Source organism: Mercenaria mercenaria, chromosome 13 (assembly GCF_021730395.1).
Source record: "Mercenaria mercenaria strain notata chromosome 13, MADL_Memer_1, whole genome shotgun sequence".
Classification (NCBI taxonomy): domain Eukaryota; kingdom Metazoa; phylum Mollusca; class Bivalvia; order Venerida; family Veneridae; genus Mercenaria; species Mercenaria mercenaria.
In genome coordinates this window covers 51,299,562-51,319,034 of record NC_069373.1, presented here as the reverse complement: position 1 = coordinate 51,319,034, position 19,473 = coordinate 51,299,562, and the positions used below count along the sequence as shown (strand labels likewise).

Genomic DNA, 19,473 nt, shown 5'->3' with positions numbered 1-19,473 from the left:
ATATTAACAAGAGCTGTCGGAGGACAGCAACGCTCGACTATTCAAAAGCCTTGTCGATTGAATGAATACGAAAGTCGAAAACGGGACATAATTTAGTAAACAAGAGCTGTCGGAGGACAGCAACGCTCGACTATTCAACAGCCTTGTCAATTGAATGAATACAAAAGTTGAAAAAGGGGTATAATTTTGTAAAATGCAAAGTAGAGGTATTGAACCTCTGTACTGCATGTCATATCATGACAGTGAACAAGTGTGTGAAGTTTCAATCCTTTCCAATTTGTGGATACTGAGATACCAGCTTACATACAAAAACTTAACAAAAAACTGCTAAGTCAAAGGGGCATAATTTTGTAAAAATGCCAAGTAGAGTTATGGGACCTTCACAGTGCATGTTAGATCATGACAGTGAACAAGTGTGTGAAGTTTCAATCCATTCCAATTAGTAGATACTGAGATATCAGATTACATACAAAAATATAACCAAAAACTGCTAAGTCGAAAAAGGGGCATAATTTTGAAAAAAAAAGAGAGTAGAGTTATGGGACTTGCTTAGTGCATGTCAGATCATGATAGTGAACAAGTATGTGAAGTTTCAATCCATTCCCATTAGTAAGTACTGAGATACCAGCTTACATACAAAACCTTAACCAAAAATTTCTAAGTCGAAAAAGGGGCATAATTTTGTAAAAAACCAAATAGAGTTATGGAACCTGTGCAATGTAGATCAGTTCATCACAGTGAATAAGTGTGTGAAGTTTCAATCCATTCCCACAAGTGGTTACTGAGTTACCAGCTTACATACAAAACCTTAACCAAAAATTTCTAAGTCGAAAAAGGGGCATAATTTTGTAAAAAAGCAAAATAGAGTTATGGAACCTGTGCAATGTAAGTCAGTTTGTCACAGTGAATAAGTGTGTGAGGTTTCAATCCATTCCCACAAGTGGTTACTGAGATACCAGCTTACATACAAAACCTTAACCAAAATCGGGACGCGGACGCCGACGCAAACGCCGACGCATGGGCGAGTGCAATAGCTCACTATTCTATGAATAGTCGAGCTAAAAAGCAAAATAGGGTTATGGAACTTGCATAGTGCTTATCAGCTCATGACAGTGGACAAGTATGTGAAGTTTCAATCCATTCCCATTAGTGGGTACTGAGATACCAGCTTACATATAGGAATTTAACCAAAAACTCCGAAGTTGAAAAAGGGGCATAATTTTGTAAATGTGAAGTTGAGTTATTAACCCTTTGCACTGCATGTCATATCATGACAGTGAACAAGTGTGTGAAATTTCAATCCTTTCCCATTAGTGGATACTGAGGTACCAGCTTACATACAAAAACTTAACCAAAAATTTCTATGTTGAAAAAGGGGCATAATTTTGAAAAAAAGCAAAATAAAGTTATGAGACCTGCTTTGTGCATGTCAGATTATGACAGTAAACAAGTGTGTGAAGTTTCAATCCATTCCAATTAGTGAGTACTGAGATACCAGCTTACATACAAAACCTTAACCAAAAAATTCTAAGTCGAAAAGGGGGCATAATTTTGTAAAAAAGCAAAATAGAGTTATGGAACCTGTGCAATGTAAGTCAGTTTATCACAGTAAATAAGTGTGTGAAGTTTCAATCCATTCCCACAAGTGGTTACTGAGATACCAGCTTACATACAAAACCTTAACCAAAAATTTCTAAGTCGAAAAAGGGGCATAATTTTGTAAAAAAGCATAATAGAGTTGTGGAACCTGTGCAATGTAGGTCAGTTTATCACAGTGAACAAGTGTGTGAAGTTTCAATCCATTCCCACAAGTGGTTGCTGAGATAACAGCTTACATACAAAAACTTAACCAAATCGGGACGCGGACGCCGACGCGGACGCCAACGCATGGGCGAGTCCAATAGCTCTACTATTCTATGAATAGTCGAGCTAAAAACCAGTGCGGTAGCAGAAACGATTCAGTTCACAAACTGATATTAAAAGTAGGTTTATTAATTTTACATATATTTCGATTTGACGGCCAAACTGTATTAAAACAGTTCTTCCCTTTGTTTTAAAATTAAAGAAATATTTTCATTACCGAGTGCTAACTGAGCTTTTAAGTGCTGGGATAGGTAAAAACAATCTAAATTTAGTTGTTTCAGCAAAATATTTTTTAAATGTTTTTCATCAAAGAACATTTACAGTTGCTTGTAACCTGTAAATAAAAGCCACCTGCAAACAAAGACCAATCTCTGCCTGTCCCAGTCTAGGACTGTATATACCTTATACATTGAAACACCACTTGCTAAAGCTTCGATCCCTAAAGCTTCTGAGCTGACTCAAGCAAATCTGATTCTAAACCTTTTCCCTTACATATTTCTATGTTTGAATTGCTAAAAGCCCCAGATAACCCAAAACTTTTGCTCATCCCCTTGAGACCTTGAGCAGTCGGTATTCTACTGTATAAACAAACCTGAGGAGTTCAATGACATCTTCCAGAAGATACTCCTTCACAGGGTAGGTAAATCCTGGCACATTGATCATTGGGCAATCATCTGAAATATGAGCACTTTTCTTTATACTAATGCACTCATATGCATATTTGTCGAGTAAAAAAAAATGCAACCTGTGACTCTGATGGAAAATATCAATATAACAATCAATGGTGACAGCCCTAATAATAATACATTATTATCTCTATTAACGACATTTTTGGAGCTAATACCACCCTAGAAAGAGAATATATTTGATTTCCCATTGGTAAATTACCGTAACCTCAGGAGAGACACAACTTCTCCACAATATACATATTTTAGTCTTCCTAGCAGTGTGTGTTCTAGAGGTTCCACTATATACAACTGCATTTAGAAATACAGTAAAACCCTGCCTGCTCGATCACTGATAGCTTGTGGCCCCTGAGTTTGCTGAAACAATTAATGTGGTCCCCAGCCGTTTCTTTTTTATTTCTATGTTCCAATTTCTCAAAAACCCTGGATAACTGCAGCATTTTGCTAATCTGGTAGCAACTACCAGCAATCACTGTTTTACTGTAATATTATCTCACTAGGTCTCACTCTAGTCTTATTTTGCTTTTGGTTATGGGCAAATATAATAAACTTCTAACTGCTGAAAAAAGACAAGTTAAACTCACAGAAGTATTTTGAGAATGCCTCAGCATTGAGTGTAGCACTCATGAGTATCAGCTTGAGATCTGGACGTCTCTGTAGGATATCCCTCAGAATGATGATGAGAAAATCGGACAACAGATCACGCTCGTGTATCTCATCAAGTATGATATGTGTGGCTTTATGTAATAACCTGAATGAATAGAATGTTTTGTTAGGTTTAATATCACACTGACACATTGTACGTTTTATGGCTACTTTCCAGCTTCTGATGGTGGAGGAAAACCCCATATGCCCCTCATTGCATTACTGCCATACGAGTAGGAACATGGGTAGAACCACCCAACATTTTGTAAACCAGCTGGATGGCTTCTTCACACGAAAGAATTTTACACCCCAAGGCAGGTTCCACACCCATACTGCTGTAATACAAATTCAGGTTGTAAGTATACATATATGCAATGAGAAATGATGAACAACAGTATCTAACTATAATTTTACAAGTACTTCTGGTCCAATCTTAGAATACTCTTAGAACTTGTATACAGCAGATTGGGTAATATTCATGAAGGTTTCAAACTCTCCCATAAAATTTTTTTGATACCATGTACATGTAATCCTAGGTGAATGAGGGGCAAGTGATTTGGAGTCACTGACTAAAATCACACAGCCAGGAAGCCCCTGAATAATTTTGGACATAAATCTTTGCAAATAATTACATCAAAATGGTCAATATACTTACGGATCACTCTCAAGCACTTTCAACAAAATACCAGTTGTACAATAAAGTATAGACCCATCATTTCTGGGAAGCTTACTGAAACAGGAGAAAATGATACAGTTTATTGGGGGTTTAATGCTACTTTTTAAAAGTAAAAAAAAAAAGTTCTGTCATGCTGGTCAATGTGTGTGTTTAAGTGCATTCAGGTTTAGGGCTTTTTCAACATTTTTTTTCATTCATATAAATGACAGTGTCTACTTGTAGCAGTGAGCAGGATATGACAATTATACATCCTGGCAGCATACAAAATTATTCAGGATATAACACAGATCAACATGCTTTAAAATAGAAAGAGGAGCTAATAAAATATACTGTGGTACCTTAAACTATGATCCTCTTAATGTGTAGCACCATTGCGGAAGCTACTAGTACCAGTAATATTTTTCATGTTTTGGTATGGCGTTGCTATGAAGTGAACCCACTATGCCCTGTATTCAAAACAGGCAATCTACCACTAGGCTACAGAGGTGGTTCTCATGCTATTAATATCCAAGGTGCTTCCATACCAAGCACAAGCAATGTTTCTTACAGTGCTGTCCCGAGGGCTGGAAAACATCTGTCCTACACAGACAGACATGATAAAAAATTTTTTGCCTACTTACAAATTTTCAAAAAGACTGTAAATTATACAGTTGTACACATGTAGCTTGTCTTTTTCCTAGCGAAAAAAAAAGGTGATCTACAACCCGTATGTCCTTCTCTTTACAAGCTAGGTAGACAAGAAATGAACATCCAAATGTTCTAGATAACTTCAATTCCTCTGAAACTATCATGACAATATTATGAAGAACAGTGCAACATCTGTAGATCAACAAGGCAGGCTGGACTAAAATTTGTACTACCAGCTTTTACTTACTTGTCAAGACGAATCATATATCCAACAGAGTTCCCATTCCCACATGCTTCTGCCCTTTCTGCAGCTACTCTTTCGGCTACCTATGAAAGACACAATGTCATATATTATAAACTTTTATAAAACACTTCATAGTGTGGACAAGACCCAGCCAATAACAAGCACTGGAAAGAGAAGCAATATCTAGATTAAGGTATGAAATGGGAAGGAAACTTGAAATTTCAAGCCCTTCACTTACCGATATTGCACTTATACGTCTAGGCTGTGTACAGATAATTCTACACTGTGACCCTCTTTCCTGCTCTATAAAATCATCCAGGATATACTGTGGTACCTAAAACACACATCAATCTGCTTTAAAATAGTAAGAGGAGCTCATAAAGTAAATTAATAAACATTTTCTGTACATTATTACTTACTCAAAACAAATCTTCAATTTGAGTTTTCTCCCTTTAACAGTATTTTCTAAAACCAGTTATGTCTTTTCCTGCTTTCTTTTACTTAATGAAAGGAAACAATAAAAAGGATAATATTTTTTACTATTTTCTTAAGCAATTCCAATAAATACACTCTAAAATTAGCAGAAGTTTATCTTTTTAAGCTAAATGCAGAAATCATGACCAATTACTATCTTTTTTAAAATCAGTCTACTAACAATAACTCATTTACTTGGGTAGTTTTTCCACAGCCTGTTTCTCCACTCAGTACCACAACTTGATTTGCATGTATCATATTTACAATTTTCTGAAAATGCAGAAATATCAAAGAGGTTAAGATTTCATATTTATCCAGATATGTTTATAAAGTATTACAGAAAGCAACAGTTTGTTGTGTCAGAACTAAGAACATAACAAATGAGCCACGCCATGAGAAAACCAACATAGTGGGTTTGCGACCAGCGCAGTCTGGTCAGGATCCATGCTGTTCGCTTTCGAAGTCTATTGCATTTAGAGAAACCGTTAGCGAACAGCATGGATCCTGACCAGACTGCGCGGATGCGCAGGCTGGTCTGGACCCATGCTGGTCACATAGCCACTATGTTGGTTTTCTCATGGCACGGCTCAAATGGTCTGTAATCAAGCTAAGTGAAATTAGTTTAAACAAAGCAGCTTCCAGACAAAAGAAAAAGTTCAACTGCAAGGGTTTTTCGCTACTTAGGGGTTCCAGTTCAAATGAAAACAAGAGCTGTCTACTAACGGTACGCTCAACTATTTGTAACCCTTCAACCTAATACTACCTTACATATAGAAACTATAGTAAAATTGTTGGAGTTGAAAAGGGAGCATAACTTTGCTAAAATGTAAGCCAGATTTATGAAACCTGCTACATAAGGTCAACTTATAATACTGAAGATGTGTGGAGACTTTGAAAATACTTGGTCTGGTTATTCCCGAGAAACATGCTTACATACAAAATTGTCAAAAAAAATCTACTTGACAAGGGACAAAGTTTTTTACCAAAGTAAGGCTACAGATGTGTCTTGCTATATAAGGTCATTACATGATGCCAAAGTCATTCAGAAATTTGAAAGCATTTGGTCTAGTAGCTTTGGAAAACCTCCTTACACGTGAAATTTTAACTAAATGAGCCGCGCCGTGAGAAAACCAACATAGTGGGTTTGCGACCAGCATGGATCCAGACCAGCCTGCGCATCCGCGCAGTCTGGTCAGGACCCATGCTGTTCACTAACAGTTTCTCTAATTCCAATAGGCTATGAAAGCGAACAGCATGGATCCTGACCAGACTGCGCGGATGTGCAGGCTGGTCTGGATCCATGCTGGTCGCAAAGCCACTATGTTGATTTTCTCATGGCGCGGCTCAAATCTATTGAAGTTAAAAAGGGGCATATTTTAACAAAATAAAAGCAAGAGTTATGTAGCTTGTCCTGTGAGGTAACCTCATGATACCAAATATTTGTGCGACTATTGAATTCATTGGGCTGGCAGTTTTAGAGAAACCTGCTTACATGCAAAATGTGCAACATGGATTCTGATGCCAACACAGGCGAAAAGGTGAATACCGTTACAATACCTCTACTCTTTAATTTTTTTTTCAAACAGTCAAGCTTAAAAAAAAGCCCTACTCGTCTATCATTATAAGATGGCAGTTTTTGTCTGAACTTCTGCATGCGCTGATAAGCGAGATTTTCCTGTTTCTGATTGAAGTTCTCTGATAACTGCCTGTCCAGATCCTGCTGATCTCTCTCTGGTGAATCAGGGATTATTATAACTGAAAAATAATCAAATTATATTCAAATCTTGTTGATCTGTATTTGATGAATTGGTGATTATTGTAAAAGTTATCAGGTTATGTTTTAACCTTGTTAATCTGTTATTGATGAATGAAGAATTCTTATAACTGTAGTGGTCTCCGTGGCCGAGTGGTTAAGGTCTCCGACTTCAAATCACTTGCCCTTCATTGATGTGGGTTTGAGCCTCACTCGAGGCATTGAATTCTTCATGTGAGGAAGCTATCCAGATGGCTTACAGAAGGTCGGAGGTTTTACCCAGGTGCCCATCCATGATTAAATAATTCACAGAGGGGCACCCGGGGTCTTCCTCCTCTATTAAAGCTGGCCAGTTGCCATATGACCTATGACCGTGTGATGTTAAACCCAACAAATTTAACTTCTTATAAATATAAAATTTATTATCATGATATTACAGTTTTCACATAACCATTATATCTTCAAGAGGTTTTTGTTGTTTTGCTATCTTGTACATTGACTTTGGTTATATAAACAACAGTTATAATATACTGTCAAACAATTAGTAAAACGCCATCCCCATTTGTAAATATTACACACAAAAAACATCTTTATATACATTATAGTAACTTTGAATTTTTCCCAATGTCATATTAATTTCTAAGAACATTTTTCCAATTCCACTGGTGATGGCGGCTTTCCCAAACAGATGAAAAAAGGCCTGCCTACCTTTGTCAATTCCTTCTGCATAATCATCTATCTACCCCTACCACATCATCTGTGAACCCTGACCATCATCATCTGTCAACCCTTAACTTCATCTTTTGTCAACTCCTATATTCATTATCTTCTATCATCACCTACCTTCATCATCTCTCAACTCCTACTTTCATCAACAGCTATCAGCTCCTACCCTCATTATCATCTTTTAACTCCTACCTCCATCATCATCTTTCAAAACTTTCCTTCATCATCACCTGTCAACCCAACCATCATCATCTATCAGCCCCTACCTTCATCATCTTTCAAAAACCTTCCTTCATCATCATGTCAACCCAACCATTACCATCTATCAAACCCTACCTTCATCATCTTTCAAACCCTACCTTCATCATTATCAACATCCATCAATCACTACCTTCATCATCATCTATCAAACCCCAACCTTCATCATCATCTATCAACCCCTACCTTCTTCATCATCTTTTATCATATAATCCTCCTCTTCATTGAACTTCATCATCTCCGTTATTGCTGGTAATTCATCATCCTCATCATCCAGTATTTCAATAACTGGCTCCAGTACGGAATCAGCTGCTCTACCTTCTGTTTTAATACTTAGATTAGATGTACCAGCTTCTGTTTCAATATTTAGATCAGCAGTTCCAGCTTCTGTTTTAATATTTAGGTCAGCTGTTCCAGTTTCTATTTTGACACGAAGCTCTGTACTTTCAGGTTCTCTTCTGACATTTCGATTTGAAGTTCTTTCTTCAGCTTCTTGGCCATCGTACTCATCACCTAGTGATGACAAACAAGTCTGTAAAGTTCCATAGATATTGTTCTAATAACATTCCATAGAAGTGGACAGAAACAAAAATTCTAACCAAGAAATTAAAATTTTCTATTGTTTATAAAGTGTCATAATTCTGGATCAAGATTATTCCTCACTGACAGCATAAAAAGGAAAATATACTGTCAAATTTTACTTCAAAGGCTTATCTCATAACAACAAGCTGAACTTACAAAATTCCTTTTTGAACTTTTTGTCTTCATCAAACCAATCCATTTCTTCACTGTAAATAAAGTACAATTTAAACAAAACAAGAGCTGTCCGTAAGACAGCCAAGCTATTCGAAATATTGTCCCAGAAGCAGGAAATTATTAACCAAAAAGGTTAAATATCAAAAGTGTTTTAAGTTCAAAAAGGGACATAATTTGACCAAAATGAAGGTCAGAGTTATGGGACTTGGTGCTATCAACTAGTTTAATAACCCCGAAGGCACATGTGAAGTTTCAATTCAATATCTGCATTAGTTTTGGAGATAGTAACTTGCATGTAAAACATTAACCAGAATTTTCTAAGTCCAAAAGGGGGCATAATTTGCCCAAAATACATGTCAGAGTTATGGGACTTGACCCAGTGAGGTTAGTAATTGATCTAGAATAGAAAAAATAAGTTTCAAATCTATATGCGTTTTAGTAATAGCTGTATGTACTTGCACGCAAAACTTTAACCAGGATTTTCTAAGTCCAAAAGGGGGCATAATTTGCCCAAAATGAAGGTCAGAGTTATGGGACTTGCTGCTATCAACTAGTTTTATAACCCCGAAGACACATTTGAAGTTTCAATTCAATACCTGCATTAGTTTTGGAGATAGTAACTTGCATGTAAAACTTTAACCAGAATTTTCTAAGTCCAAAAGGGGGCATAATTTGCTCAAAATACATGTCAGAGTTATGGAACTTGACCCAGTGAGGTTGGTAATTGATCTAGAAAAAGACAAGAGGGCCATGATGGCCCTATATCGCTCACCTGTTATCATTGCACTTGAGGACAAGAAGGTCCTCAGTAAAATATCAAAGTCCAAAGGGCAGGAACAACAAAGGGAAGAAATTTAACCAAAAAGAAAAAAAAATTCTTACAAGGTATAGATATGTCAAAATACACCTAAAAATTGGAGGTACCATCCATGTTGTACCACAGAAAAGTGGTCTCGGGTTTTTCCCTACGGCCAATAATAAACAAGAGGACCATGATGGTCCTGAATCGCTCACCTATCCCCACATGACCCAGTGTTGAACTGAGTATGACGTCGTTATTTCTATTATTTGACATAGTGACCTAGTTTTTGAGCACATGTGACCTAGATATCATCAAGATAAAAAATTCTGACCAATTTTCATGAAGATCCATTGAAAAATATGACCTCTAGAGAGGTCACAAGGTTTTTCTATTATTTGACCTAATGACCTAGTTTTTGAAGGCACGTGACTCACTTTTGAACTTAACCTAGATATCATCAAGCTGAACATTCTCACCAATTTTCATGAAGATCCATTGAGAAATATGGCCTCTAGAGACATCACAAGGTTTTTCTATTTTTAGACCTACTGACCTAGTTTTTGACCACATGTGACCCAGTTTCGAACTTGTCCTAGATATCATCAAGGTGAACATTCTGACTAATTTTCATAAAGATCCCATGAAAAATATGGCCTCTAGAGAGGTCACAAAGTTTTTCTATTTTCAGACCTACTGACCTAGTTTTTGACCCCACGTGACCCACTTTCAAACTTGACCTAGATATCATCAAGGTGAACATTCTGTCCAATTTTCATGAAGATCCATTGAGAAATATGGCCTCTAGAGAGGTCACAAGCTTTTTCTATTTTTAGACCTACTGACCTAGTTTTTGACCCCACGTGACCCAGTTTCAAGCTTGACCTAGATATCATCAAGTTGAACATTCTGACCAATTTTCATGAAGAACCATTAAGAAATATGGCCTCTAGAGAGGTCACAAGGTTTTTCTATTTTTAGACCTACTGACCTAGTTTTTGACCCCACGTGACCCAGTTTCGAACTTGACCTTGATATCATCAAGGTGAACATTCTGACCAATTTTCATGAAGATCTCAAGAAAAATATGGCCTCTAGAGAGGTCACAAGGTTTTTCTATTTTTAGACCTACTGACCTAGTTTTTGACCGCACGTGACCCAGTTTCGAACTTGACCTAGATATCATCAAGATGAACATTCTGACCAACTTTCATAAAGATCCCATGAAAAATGTGACCTCTAGAGTGGTCACAAGCAAAAGTTTATGCACGCACGGACGGACGCACGCACGGACGACGGACGCCACGCGATCACAAAAGCTCACCTTGTCACTTTGTAACAGGTGAGCTAAAAAAATAAGTTTCAAATCTATACGCCTTTTAGTATAAGCTGTATGTACTTGCACGCAAAACTTTATCCAGAATTTTCTAAGTCCAAAAGGGGGCATAATTTGCTCAAAATACATGTCAGAGTTATGGGACTTGACCCAGTGAGGTTGGTAATTGACCTAGAAAAAGAAAAAATAAGTTTCAAAGCTATATGCCTTTAAATGATAGCTGTATGTACTTGCATGCAAAAACTTAACCAAGGTGTGATGCCGACGCCAGGGTGAGTAGAATAGCTAGACTGCTAAAAATGCTGAACAACATAATTTATAACAAGAGCACCCGCAATACGGAGCAATATACGGGCAAGGTATGACCTTTGACCCCCCAAGTGTGACCTTGAACTTGTAGCTAGCCATTCAGAACATGCATTCTGCACATTGTCTCCATGTGGTGAACATTTGTGTCAAGTTTCTTCAAAATCCTTAAGGGGGTTCAAGAGTTACAGAGCGATGAGCTCTGACCCCCCAAGTGTGACCTTGACCTTAAAGGGAGACATCAGGAACATGCGCTATGCACATTGTCTCGATGTGGTGAACATTTGTGCCTAGTTTCTTTACAATCCTTCAAGCAGTTCAAGAGTTACAGAGCAGACACAAAACACACTCATATGACTTTTGACCCCTAAATGTGACCTTGACCTTGAAGTGAGCCATTCAGAACAGAGCAGACATAAAATTGCTAACGGACTGATGGACAGACAGACGGACATCGGGGGTATAACATAATATGTCCCTTTGGGCGTATAACCAAAGGGAATCTGCATAAGTTCAGGAAAATAATCAAAGTTTTATAATTATCAGTAAGTTTTAAAGATATTACTCTGCATATATCTGAAAATATGAACAATTTCTATTCAGAATCTATGTACTAAAACATAAAATAAACAAGTTTGTGTGCATATTAAATTAAAATTAGTATCATGTTTGGCGGGGGGTTCTTTTTTGTTAGGTCCAACATCGTACTGACAAAATTACAGATCATATGGCGACTTTTCTGCTTTGATTGTGGAAGAAGACCCCAGGTGCCCCTCTGTGCATTATTTCATCATGGGCAGGCACCTAGGTAAAACAACCACCCTTCCATAGCTTCCTCACATAAAGAATTCAATATGCCATATAAGGCTCAAATCCAGGAACCCAGATTGTTGAGGGGCAAGTGATTTGAAGTCAGTGACCTTAACCACTTGGCCACGGAGCCCCCTCTATTAAGTTTAAGATGCTACACAGTAATAGAGGTGTAAGTAAACACAGTGCACTTCTAAACAAGAGCTGTCTGTAAGACAGCCAAGGCTCTACAAGTCGAATTGTTGTCCCAAAAGCAGGAATATTACACTAGATGTTAAAATATCTATAGAATTTCAATCTAGAATCTGCATTAGTTTTGGGAGTCCAAAAGGGGGCATAGTTTGGCTAAAATGCATGTCAAAGTAAAGTGACTTGATGCTATCACCTAATTTCATAACCTTGAAAAAACATGTGAAGTTTCAATTCAATATTTGCATTAGTTTTGGAGATAGTAACTTGCCAACAAAACTTTAACCAGGATTTTCTAAGTCCAAAAGGCGGCATAATTTGCCAAAAGTACATGTCAGAGTTATGGTAGTTGAACTAGAAAAAGAAAAAATAAGTTTCATAGCCATAGGTGGGCCGGTGGTCTAGTGGTAACACGCTTGACTGCCAATCCAGAGGTCCGGGGTTCAAATCCCGGTCCAGGAACTGGAAATTTCTAAGATGCTCTTGAGTGTCTCCCAACTGACTAAGAGGTCTGTACTGGTTCTTCCCAGGAAAGACAGCTTTGCGTGTATCGGTGCTATACACCGGGCACGTTAAAGAACCAGACTGTCTATTCGCAAAGAGCTAGGCTAAGTTAGCCGGACAGGCCTGTATCTCTCTCTGATTTCTCTGTCTGTTCTGCGGGCTTTATCTCACTCTGTCCCTCTGGTCAGATCGCTCTGTGTCTGTACTAGTAGAGAATGAATTTCGCTCCCTGTGTGGCTGCGTTTGCTATATGTAAAGCGCCTTTGAACGTGTTTATCATGAAAAGGGCGCTATATAAGTCTGGTATAATATAATAATATATATGCCTTTAAATGACAGCTATATGTACTTGCATACAAAACTTTAACCAAGGTGTGACGCAGACACCTGGGTAAGTAGAATAGCTCAGACTACTCTTCCAATAGTCGAGCTGGAACAAATGACTTTATTATTAAGTACGATTAAATGTTGACTGCAGCTCTACAAACACACAGTCAATTTATATATTTACCCAAGTTAAATATATCTGATGAGGATTTTCTAGATCTGAATCAAAATCTAATGATAAATATTTTTTTTAACCCTTACCCTCCTAAATTTCTTTAATGAACTTGTCCTTCTTTCAATTTGGACAGTACCATTAACTATTAAAAGGGGTGCTTACCAAAAAGATACTGACTGAATAGCGAACAGTGCAGACCATGATCAGACTGCACGGATGTGCAGGCTGATCTTGGTCTGCACTGGTCGCAAAGGCAGAACCATATGCCGCCAGCAGGCTAAGGGTTAAATGAGCACAGTGCATCTTTAAGACACGTCAAGATTTACGTTTCTGTTTTTTTTTTTACCTCAACAATAATGTGTCAAACAGATATAAAAAATTACCGATACACATTTACCTCTCGGGAGGTAGTTCAGCACCAGATTCTGCTAGCTGAGGTGACAATCTCTACTAGACTTTATGTCATGTAGCAACTGACGAATATTTTGCTCCTGATGTTGAACCATCTTCACTTCTGGGCGCTGAAATTCAAAAAACCCAAAATTAATTTATCAAAACAGCTTTAAATCTACAATTTCTAACTCAGTGATAGTGTTAGTTTTCCTAGAAATTTGTAAAATATTACATTCTTGACATCAGAATATATTCCAATCTATTTCTGTAATTTATTTCTATATATTCTGTAAAGAATAGTAATATACAGTACATGTATGTTCAAACCTTTTTCTCTTAAAATACACTGACTTCATGAACAAGTTAAAATCCTGTTATATTTAATCCATGACCACATTTTCAACTTATGAGTATAATATGACAGTCAGTATGAAATACATGTACAAGCAAAAAGATGACCCAGTTGGTACTGTATTTGGCGAACCTGATCTTTCTCCCTCTGTTCAGCATTTGCTCTGCTTCTTCTAGCATACCACATGCCAATCTCCCTCCCCTTCAGCCCTGGCGGAGGCCTTTCCTTACCACCTCGTCCAGATCCACCTGGTCTCTCATCTCTCCTGTCTTCAGCATAACCTCTATGTCCTCGGCCTGATCCCCCACGTCTACCTCCTCTTCCCCTTCCTCTATTTCCCCGGTAACCGTGTCCCGGATCATGTGCTTCATATCTGTCTTCTTCCATTTCTGGATGACCTCTATCATTATCATTATATCTCCTTTGACCTCCTCGACCCCAGTGACCTTGACCTCTATATCCTCTCCCTCTTCTGTCATCCCTGTACATTTCTGCAACAGGAAAAGGTCACTTATGCTAGGACAAAAAATTAAATTTAGAGACTCATGAATAATAGTTAATACATATTGAAGATTTACAATACAAGCATGCATGGTAGAAGCTGTGACACATTGAGAGATCAGTACACTAGGTCACTGCATCACGCCAACAGGGTCTGTTTTAAAAAGGGTCATGTTCTATTATACATATTTAACTAGATCCAATCTTGTCATTCAGAATTACAGATACAACAAACACAGATGTGTCCTTGCTATATGTAATTCCTGACCAAGTCATTAGTTTGACCTTGTCTCTATGGCAGAATTCATTTCGAGCGAAAATTATTGCGAATTATTCAGCAAACTGCCAAAGCGAATAACTAATTCAGTATGTGTATAAATTGATCAAAACATTTGTGCAATGTGACATTTCGTTTAATTAAAACATGTTATTAAGTAAAATATTTCATGAAATTTGAAAGCGCTATTTCTCGATGCGTACATGGCGCTAAATATCACATTGACGTGACGTCAACATAACATCGTTGTGATGATTAAAGCATTGTTGGTCATATTAGAATTGTTGTTAAACTTTGCAAAATATCTTAACAGTCAGTATTGTCTAATTGACCAGTATTGACCAATCGGCCAGTATTGACCGGTACTGACCACTTCAGGAAGTATTGACCGGGGCGGTTTTTACCACCCAACATTGACGGTTACTCTGTTCGGTACTGGGACAATACGGACCATAGGACAATACGGACCAGACAACCTGGACCATATTTGGGACAACCCGGACCACGTTTCAGAACAAACTGAGCTGTGTTCTAGGCCACTATTTTGTACCAAATACATGTTTTTGAAGTTTCAGAATTACTAATAATGTCTAATACGAACATTGCTCATTTTTATTAAAGTTAACTTACAGGCTCATTTTATAGACGACCCGGACCATATCATGGACGACACGGACCATATACTATGGACGACCCAGTGTTTTGCATAAAAGCTGTGATATTGTCAATGCCTGATTACAGTTCAATTTAGTTTACAGTTTGTCATTAATCAAAATAGTTGTAAGTAAGAAAATGATTGCCGGCAGTTCTATTGCAAATATTACGATGTGACTGAAAAAGAAAACGATGCAAAGTTTTTATTTAAAGATTTATTAATAGTTCAAGCAGCACACAATACAACATAACAATCTATTACATTATATAATACATGCAGTGCTAGCCCTGGCCATTATAAATTAATAGCCACTTTTTTTTCAGGGAAGAAAAATTAATAGACAAACTTGGCGATGCGTACCTCGGGCGCGCTTTAGCATTTCGATGAAAAACATAAAACACAAAAACTATTTAATATTTATTTCATGAAACACTTAAACACACTTTATTTTTCAGTTATCATTATTCATATTTATCATAGACTTTGAATAATCATACATTTATGAATATCTTCAGTTGTTTGTATTCAAATGTCACTGAAAATACCATTTTAGTAAGTGACATGACCCATTGTGAATTCTTGTCTAGAATGATCATTAATACTTTTTGTGATGAAAGTAGGCTAAGATTTTTGGGAGAAGCCACTTCTCCCTCAGCTAAGATTAAGGAGAAGTGGAGAGATTTTAGGGAGAAGTCACAAGATTTTAGGGAAAACGTGGAAAGATTTAGCACCATGACATGCAAGTTGAAAAAGGAACTAAATATGCTTAATATAATGTTACTATTTTTCTTATTTCCTGTCTTTGTTTAAGTCTATTAATTTAAAGTAAATAACAAATTCACTGAAAATGCCAGCGATTCTGTTTTCTTATCCTTGTAAATCTTGTGAATCTAATGTGATTAAACTGCAAATTACATGTAAAGATTTTTTTTCACTCCTGCAATGATTGCCCAAACCAAGAAAACCCTTTAAATATGAATACAATTAAAAAAGTTAATTCCATATCAGCAAAAAATAAATCAAGCTTCCAGTGCTCACTCAAAGTCAGTCACTTTAAATAGCAAGTGTGTGTTATGCTGGTCCTGTCAATAGCAGTGACATCACTATGACATCACATGGAATACATGCACGTCTTCTTTGATCTGCCGTTGACTTCTTTGATCTGCCGGTGTCTTCTTTGTTCTGCTAGTGTCGGCACACATTAAAAGAAACAAATTGTCAAACAGGTTAAACCCAGTTTCTGATGGCAGGTGTCAAAAATTTGCGTAAATTTAAGTTAGGTTATTTTAGTCACAGAAAGTGTCAGTGATAATATTATATTTCTAAAATCTGGGTTTTGAAAAATACGGGTAAAATTAAGTGGATTTAAGGAAATTACTGAGCCAGTCAAGGTAAGATACTTTCTAAAGGTCAAAAAAGAATGTGTAAGCTAATGTAATATCCCTACTGTTAATTTGTGCTTGTCCGCGGACAAACAGAATGCAAAAAACACACTTGTCCACGTCAAAAAGTCTCGAGTCAGACATAGGACTTCCATATCTGAAGGAATTATGTTTAATTAATTTGTTTGGTAATTAATGGCGATTAAATGATCAAGGATAAAGTGATGATAATTGTTGCTTTAAACTTCTATACGATCAATAGTGCCCACCTGTGGATCAATTAGTGAAGTATACAGCGTACGCGTGTTGGCGATAAACAAATCAATTAAGCGTGTAAAGGTCACCGTTTATAGGGGGTAATTTAGTCTAGGGGGTAATTATGCCTCTGGGCAAACACACTTCATGCTACCGACTTCACACATTTTTGTCGATAAAATTACGTATGTTCCAACAATTTTTTGCTATGTATTTTTTTTTTGAGCATTGTTATAAATTAATCGCCATTTTCTATCGCCAAAAATTGCGTTTTAATCAACATTTGAATAAAATAATCGCCATTTGGCGATAATGTCGACTGGCAGCGCGAGCACTGTACATGAACAAATATAAATAATCCATTCACATTTTCCCTTAACACAGGGCAAACGAAAACACGTCAAGTAACACTGCAGCCGATTTTATATATCTCCCTCTCATTTACCAAATATTACTCACGAAAAAGGAATAAGACATGTATGTTACATGTTTTAAATGATGAAAGACTAACATTGTTGCATTATCTATCACATTTTATTTGGTAATAAGCATTATCACATTTTATGTATCTCAGTTAACGTATGATTAAAGACACGTATGTCACACATTTAAAACATGCAAAGGTAAGTATCTCAATTAACGTATGATTAAAGATACGTATGTCACACATTTAAAACATGAAAAGGTAAGTATCTCAATTAACATATGATTAAAGATATGTATGTATTGCACCTACATGAAAAGGCAAACAAAATTGCAATTATTTCAATAATCATGTTTAAAAGACACACTTGACAATTTTGATGACAATTAAAGGATTACAAAACTTCATTAAATGATGGTCTTTGTCGTCCACGATAAGATCATCCAAAACGTTTGTCGGTAAATGAAGTTTACTGACAATGAATATTGCTCACATATATATTATTATATTTTGAAGTAAAATGTAATATTATGGTCCAGGTCGTCCTAAAACGTGGTCCGGGTCATCCTCGAACATGGTCCGGGTTGTCCCCAATATGGTCCGGGTTGTCCCAAATATGGTCCGGGTTGTCTGGTGGTCCGTATTGTCCCTAATTCCTCTGTTCATCTCGGTTTATAGGCTATTACAGGAGTCTGAAATTCTATCAATAAGACTTCAGAAGTCTATCTTTATAAAAATTATAACCCTTCCTAATCTTTGTAAACATAGACTTCTGGAGTCTTATTGATAGAATTTCAGACTCCTGTGCTTTAAGCAAAGAAAAATGACAAACACTAGCGAATTATGCAACGCTTTCCAATAACAAACTGGTGTTTACTTTCAACCCGCTTGTTGCTACGGAACGCGATAGGCTGAAGTGCCCGGATATCAGACCTGATCAATTAGTAATTGAATAGTAAATTGAATTACTGATACAGTTGGAACAAGAGTTTACATATCCGAACACTATGTCACTCGCTCAATTTTCAATTTGCAATTTTAACATTGACGAACAAATTTAACACAAATCACTTCTAACCGTTATAAAAACAGGTTGCCAAAGTATGATAATCTCTGGCTGCTGTCCTTGAACTAAGCCTAAAAGCTTGTAGCATCAAAATTTTTCCACGGATCGTCGTAAATTACTTCCGGAGCTAATTCTCGAATCGGATATTGAATCGAAAAGAAATTCTAATTACCGAATCGGATTATTCAGCGAAAATCTCTAGTCCCTGGGCCTGGACCCCTGTCCCTGGCCTGTGCATATACTCAGCAAAATTTCTAACTCCATATCTACAATTTTGTATATATCTCGCTGACCTTTGGACATATTTCAACAAAATTTGGACATTTTATAGATCAAATATTTAATAAGAGTAATTCATGAATCATGAACAATTTGAACAGTATGTAACGCATAAATCAATCCGAGTTTTTAGTATCTCGTGTGCATTCCGACAGCATTAATAAAGGCTGTAAACCTGGAACGCATAGAACGAATGAACGGTCGGATACGCCCATGTAAAATAGCATTCTATGTTCTTACAACGGCATATCCGTGTAGTTCGCGGATATTGCGAGGAACATATCTCAGACTCCTGACTCTCCGCCCAAGTTCATCCCGTAGGTGTTAAATCGCGTTCAATCTAAGAGACTGTCACTTTGAACACCACGGTAGCACACGAATGTTGTTTTCGTTTCAACTAGTTTCAGAATATCATTTCATCAGGTCGGAGACTTCCCCTGGATTGAGAGACAGACTCTAGATCTAAACACTGTCTCTTGTTTGAAAGACAAATGCTTTCGATCGAAAGACTGTATTTAGCTTAAGTGTTGAAAAAAACATGAAATCATTATTGAAACAATCAGTTCATTACAGTCGCATTATTTATTCATTGAAACAACTTGTTATTTCAAGTAAACTTTACAAAAAACACATTGTCATAAAAGTTTGCTTAAGCATTATATAATGCTTAAACAAAATTCCCAAATAATTTTGATTTTGAAAGTTTGATAAAAGAAAGACATTTTTCTATATTTG

General features: G+C 36.9%; 1 protein-coding gene across 1 annotated transcript in view; it reads right to left on the bottom strand.

Moving 5' to 3' along the window:
- LOC123528882 (ATP-dependent DNA/RNA helicase DHX36-like) overlaps window positions 1–18,607 on the bottom strand; it is a 41,580-nt gene extending 22,973 nt beyond the window's left edge. Inside the window, exons 1-13 of the mRNA XM_053520891.1 lie at window positions 18,472–18,607; window positions 14,032–14,390; window positions 13,597–13,675; window positions 11,715–11,725; window positions 8,691–8,838; window positions 8,139–8,465; window positions 6,825–6,970; window positions 5,411–5,485; window positions 4,980–5,075; window positions 4,745–4,824; window positions 3,850–3,924; window positions 3,134–3,300; window positions 2,456–2,537 (exon numbers count right to left, since the gene is read on the bottom strand). Coding sequence (XP_053376866.1) covers window positions 2,456–2,537; window positions 3,134–3,300; window positions 3,850–3,924; window positions 4,745–4,824; window positions 4,980–5,075; window positions 5,411–5,485; window positions 6,825–6,970; window positions 8,139–8,465; window positions 8,691–8,838; window positions 11,715–11,725; window positions 13,597–13,675; window positions 14,032–14,390; window positions 18,472–18,547 — 1,721 coding nt within the window. The 5' untranslated portion in view covers window positions 18,548–18,607. The remainder of the gene's footprint in view (window positions 1–2,455; window positions 2,538–3,133; window positions 3,301–3,849; window positions 3,925–4,744; window positions 4,825–4,979; window positions 5,076–5,410; window positions 5,486–6,824; window positions 6,971–8,138; window positions 8,466–8,690; window positions 8,839–11,714; window positions 11,726–13,596; window positions 13,676–14,031; window positions 14,391–18,471) is intronic.
- Between the last annotated feature and the right edge of the window lie 866 nt (window positions 18,608–19,473).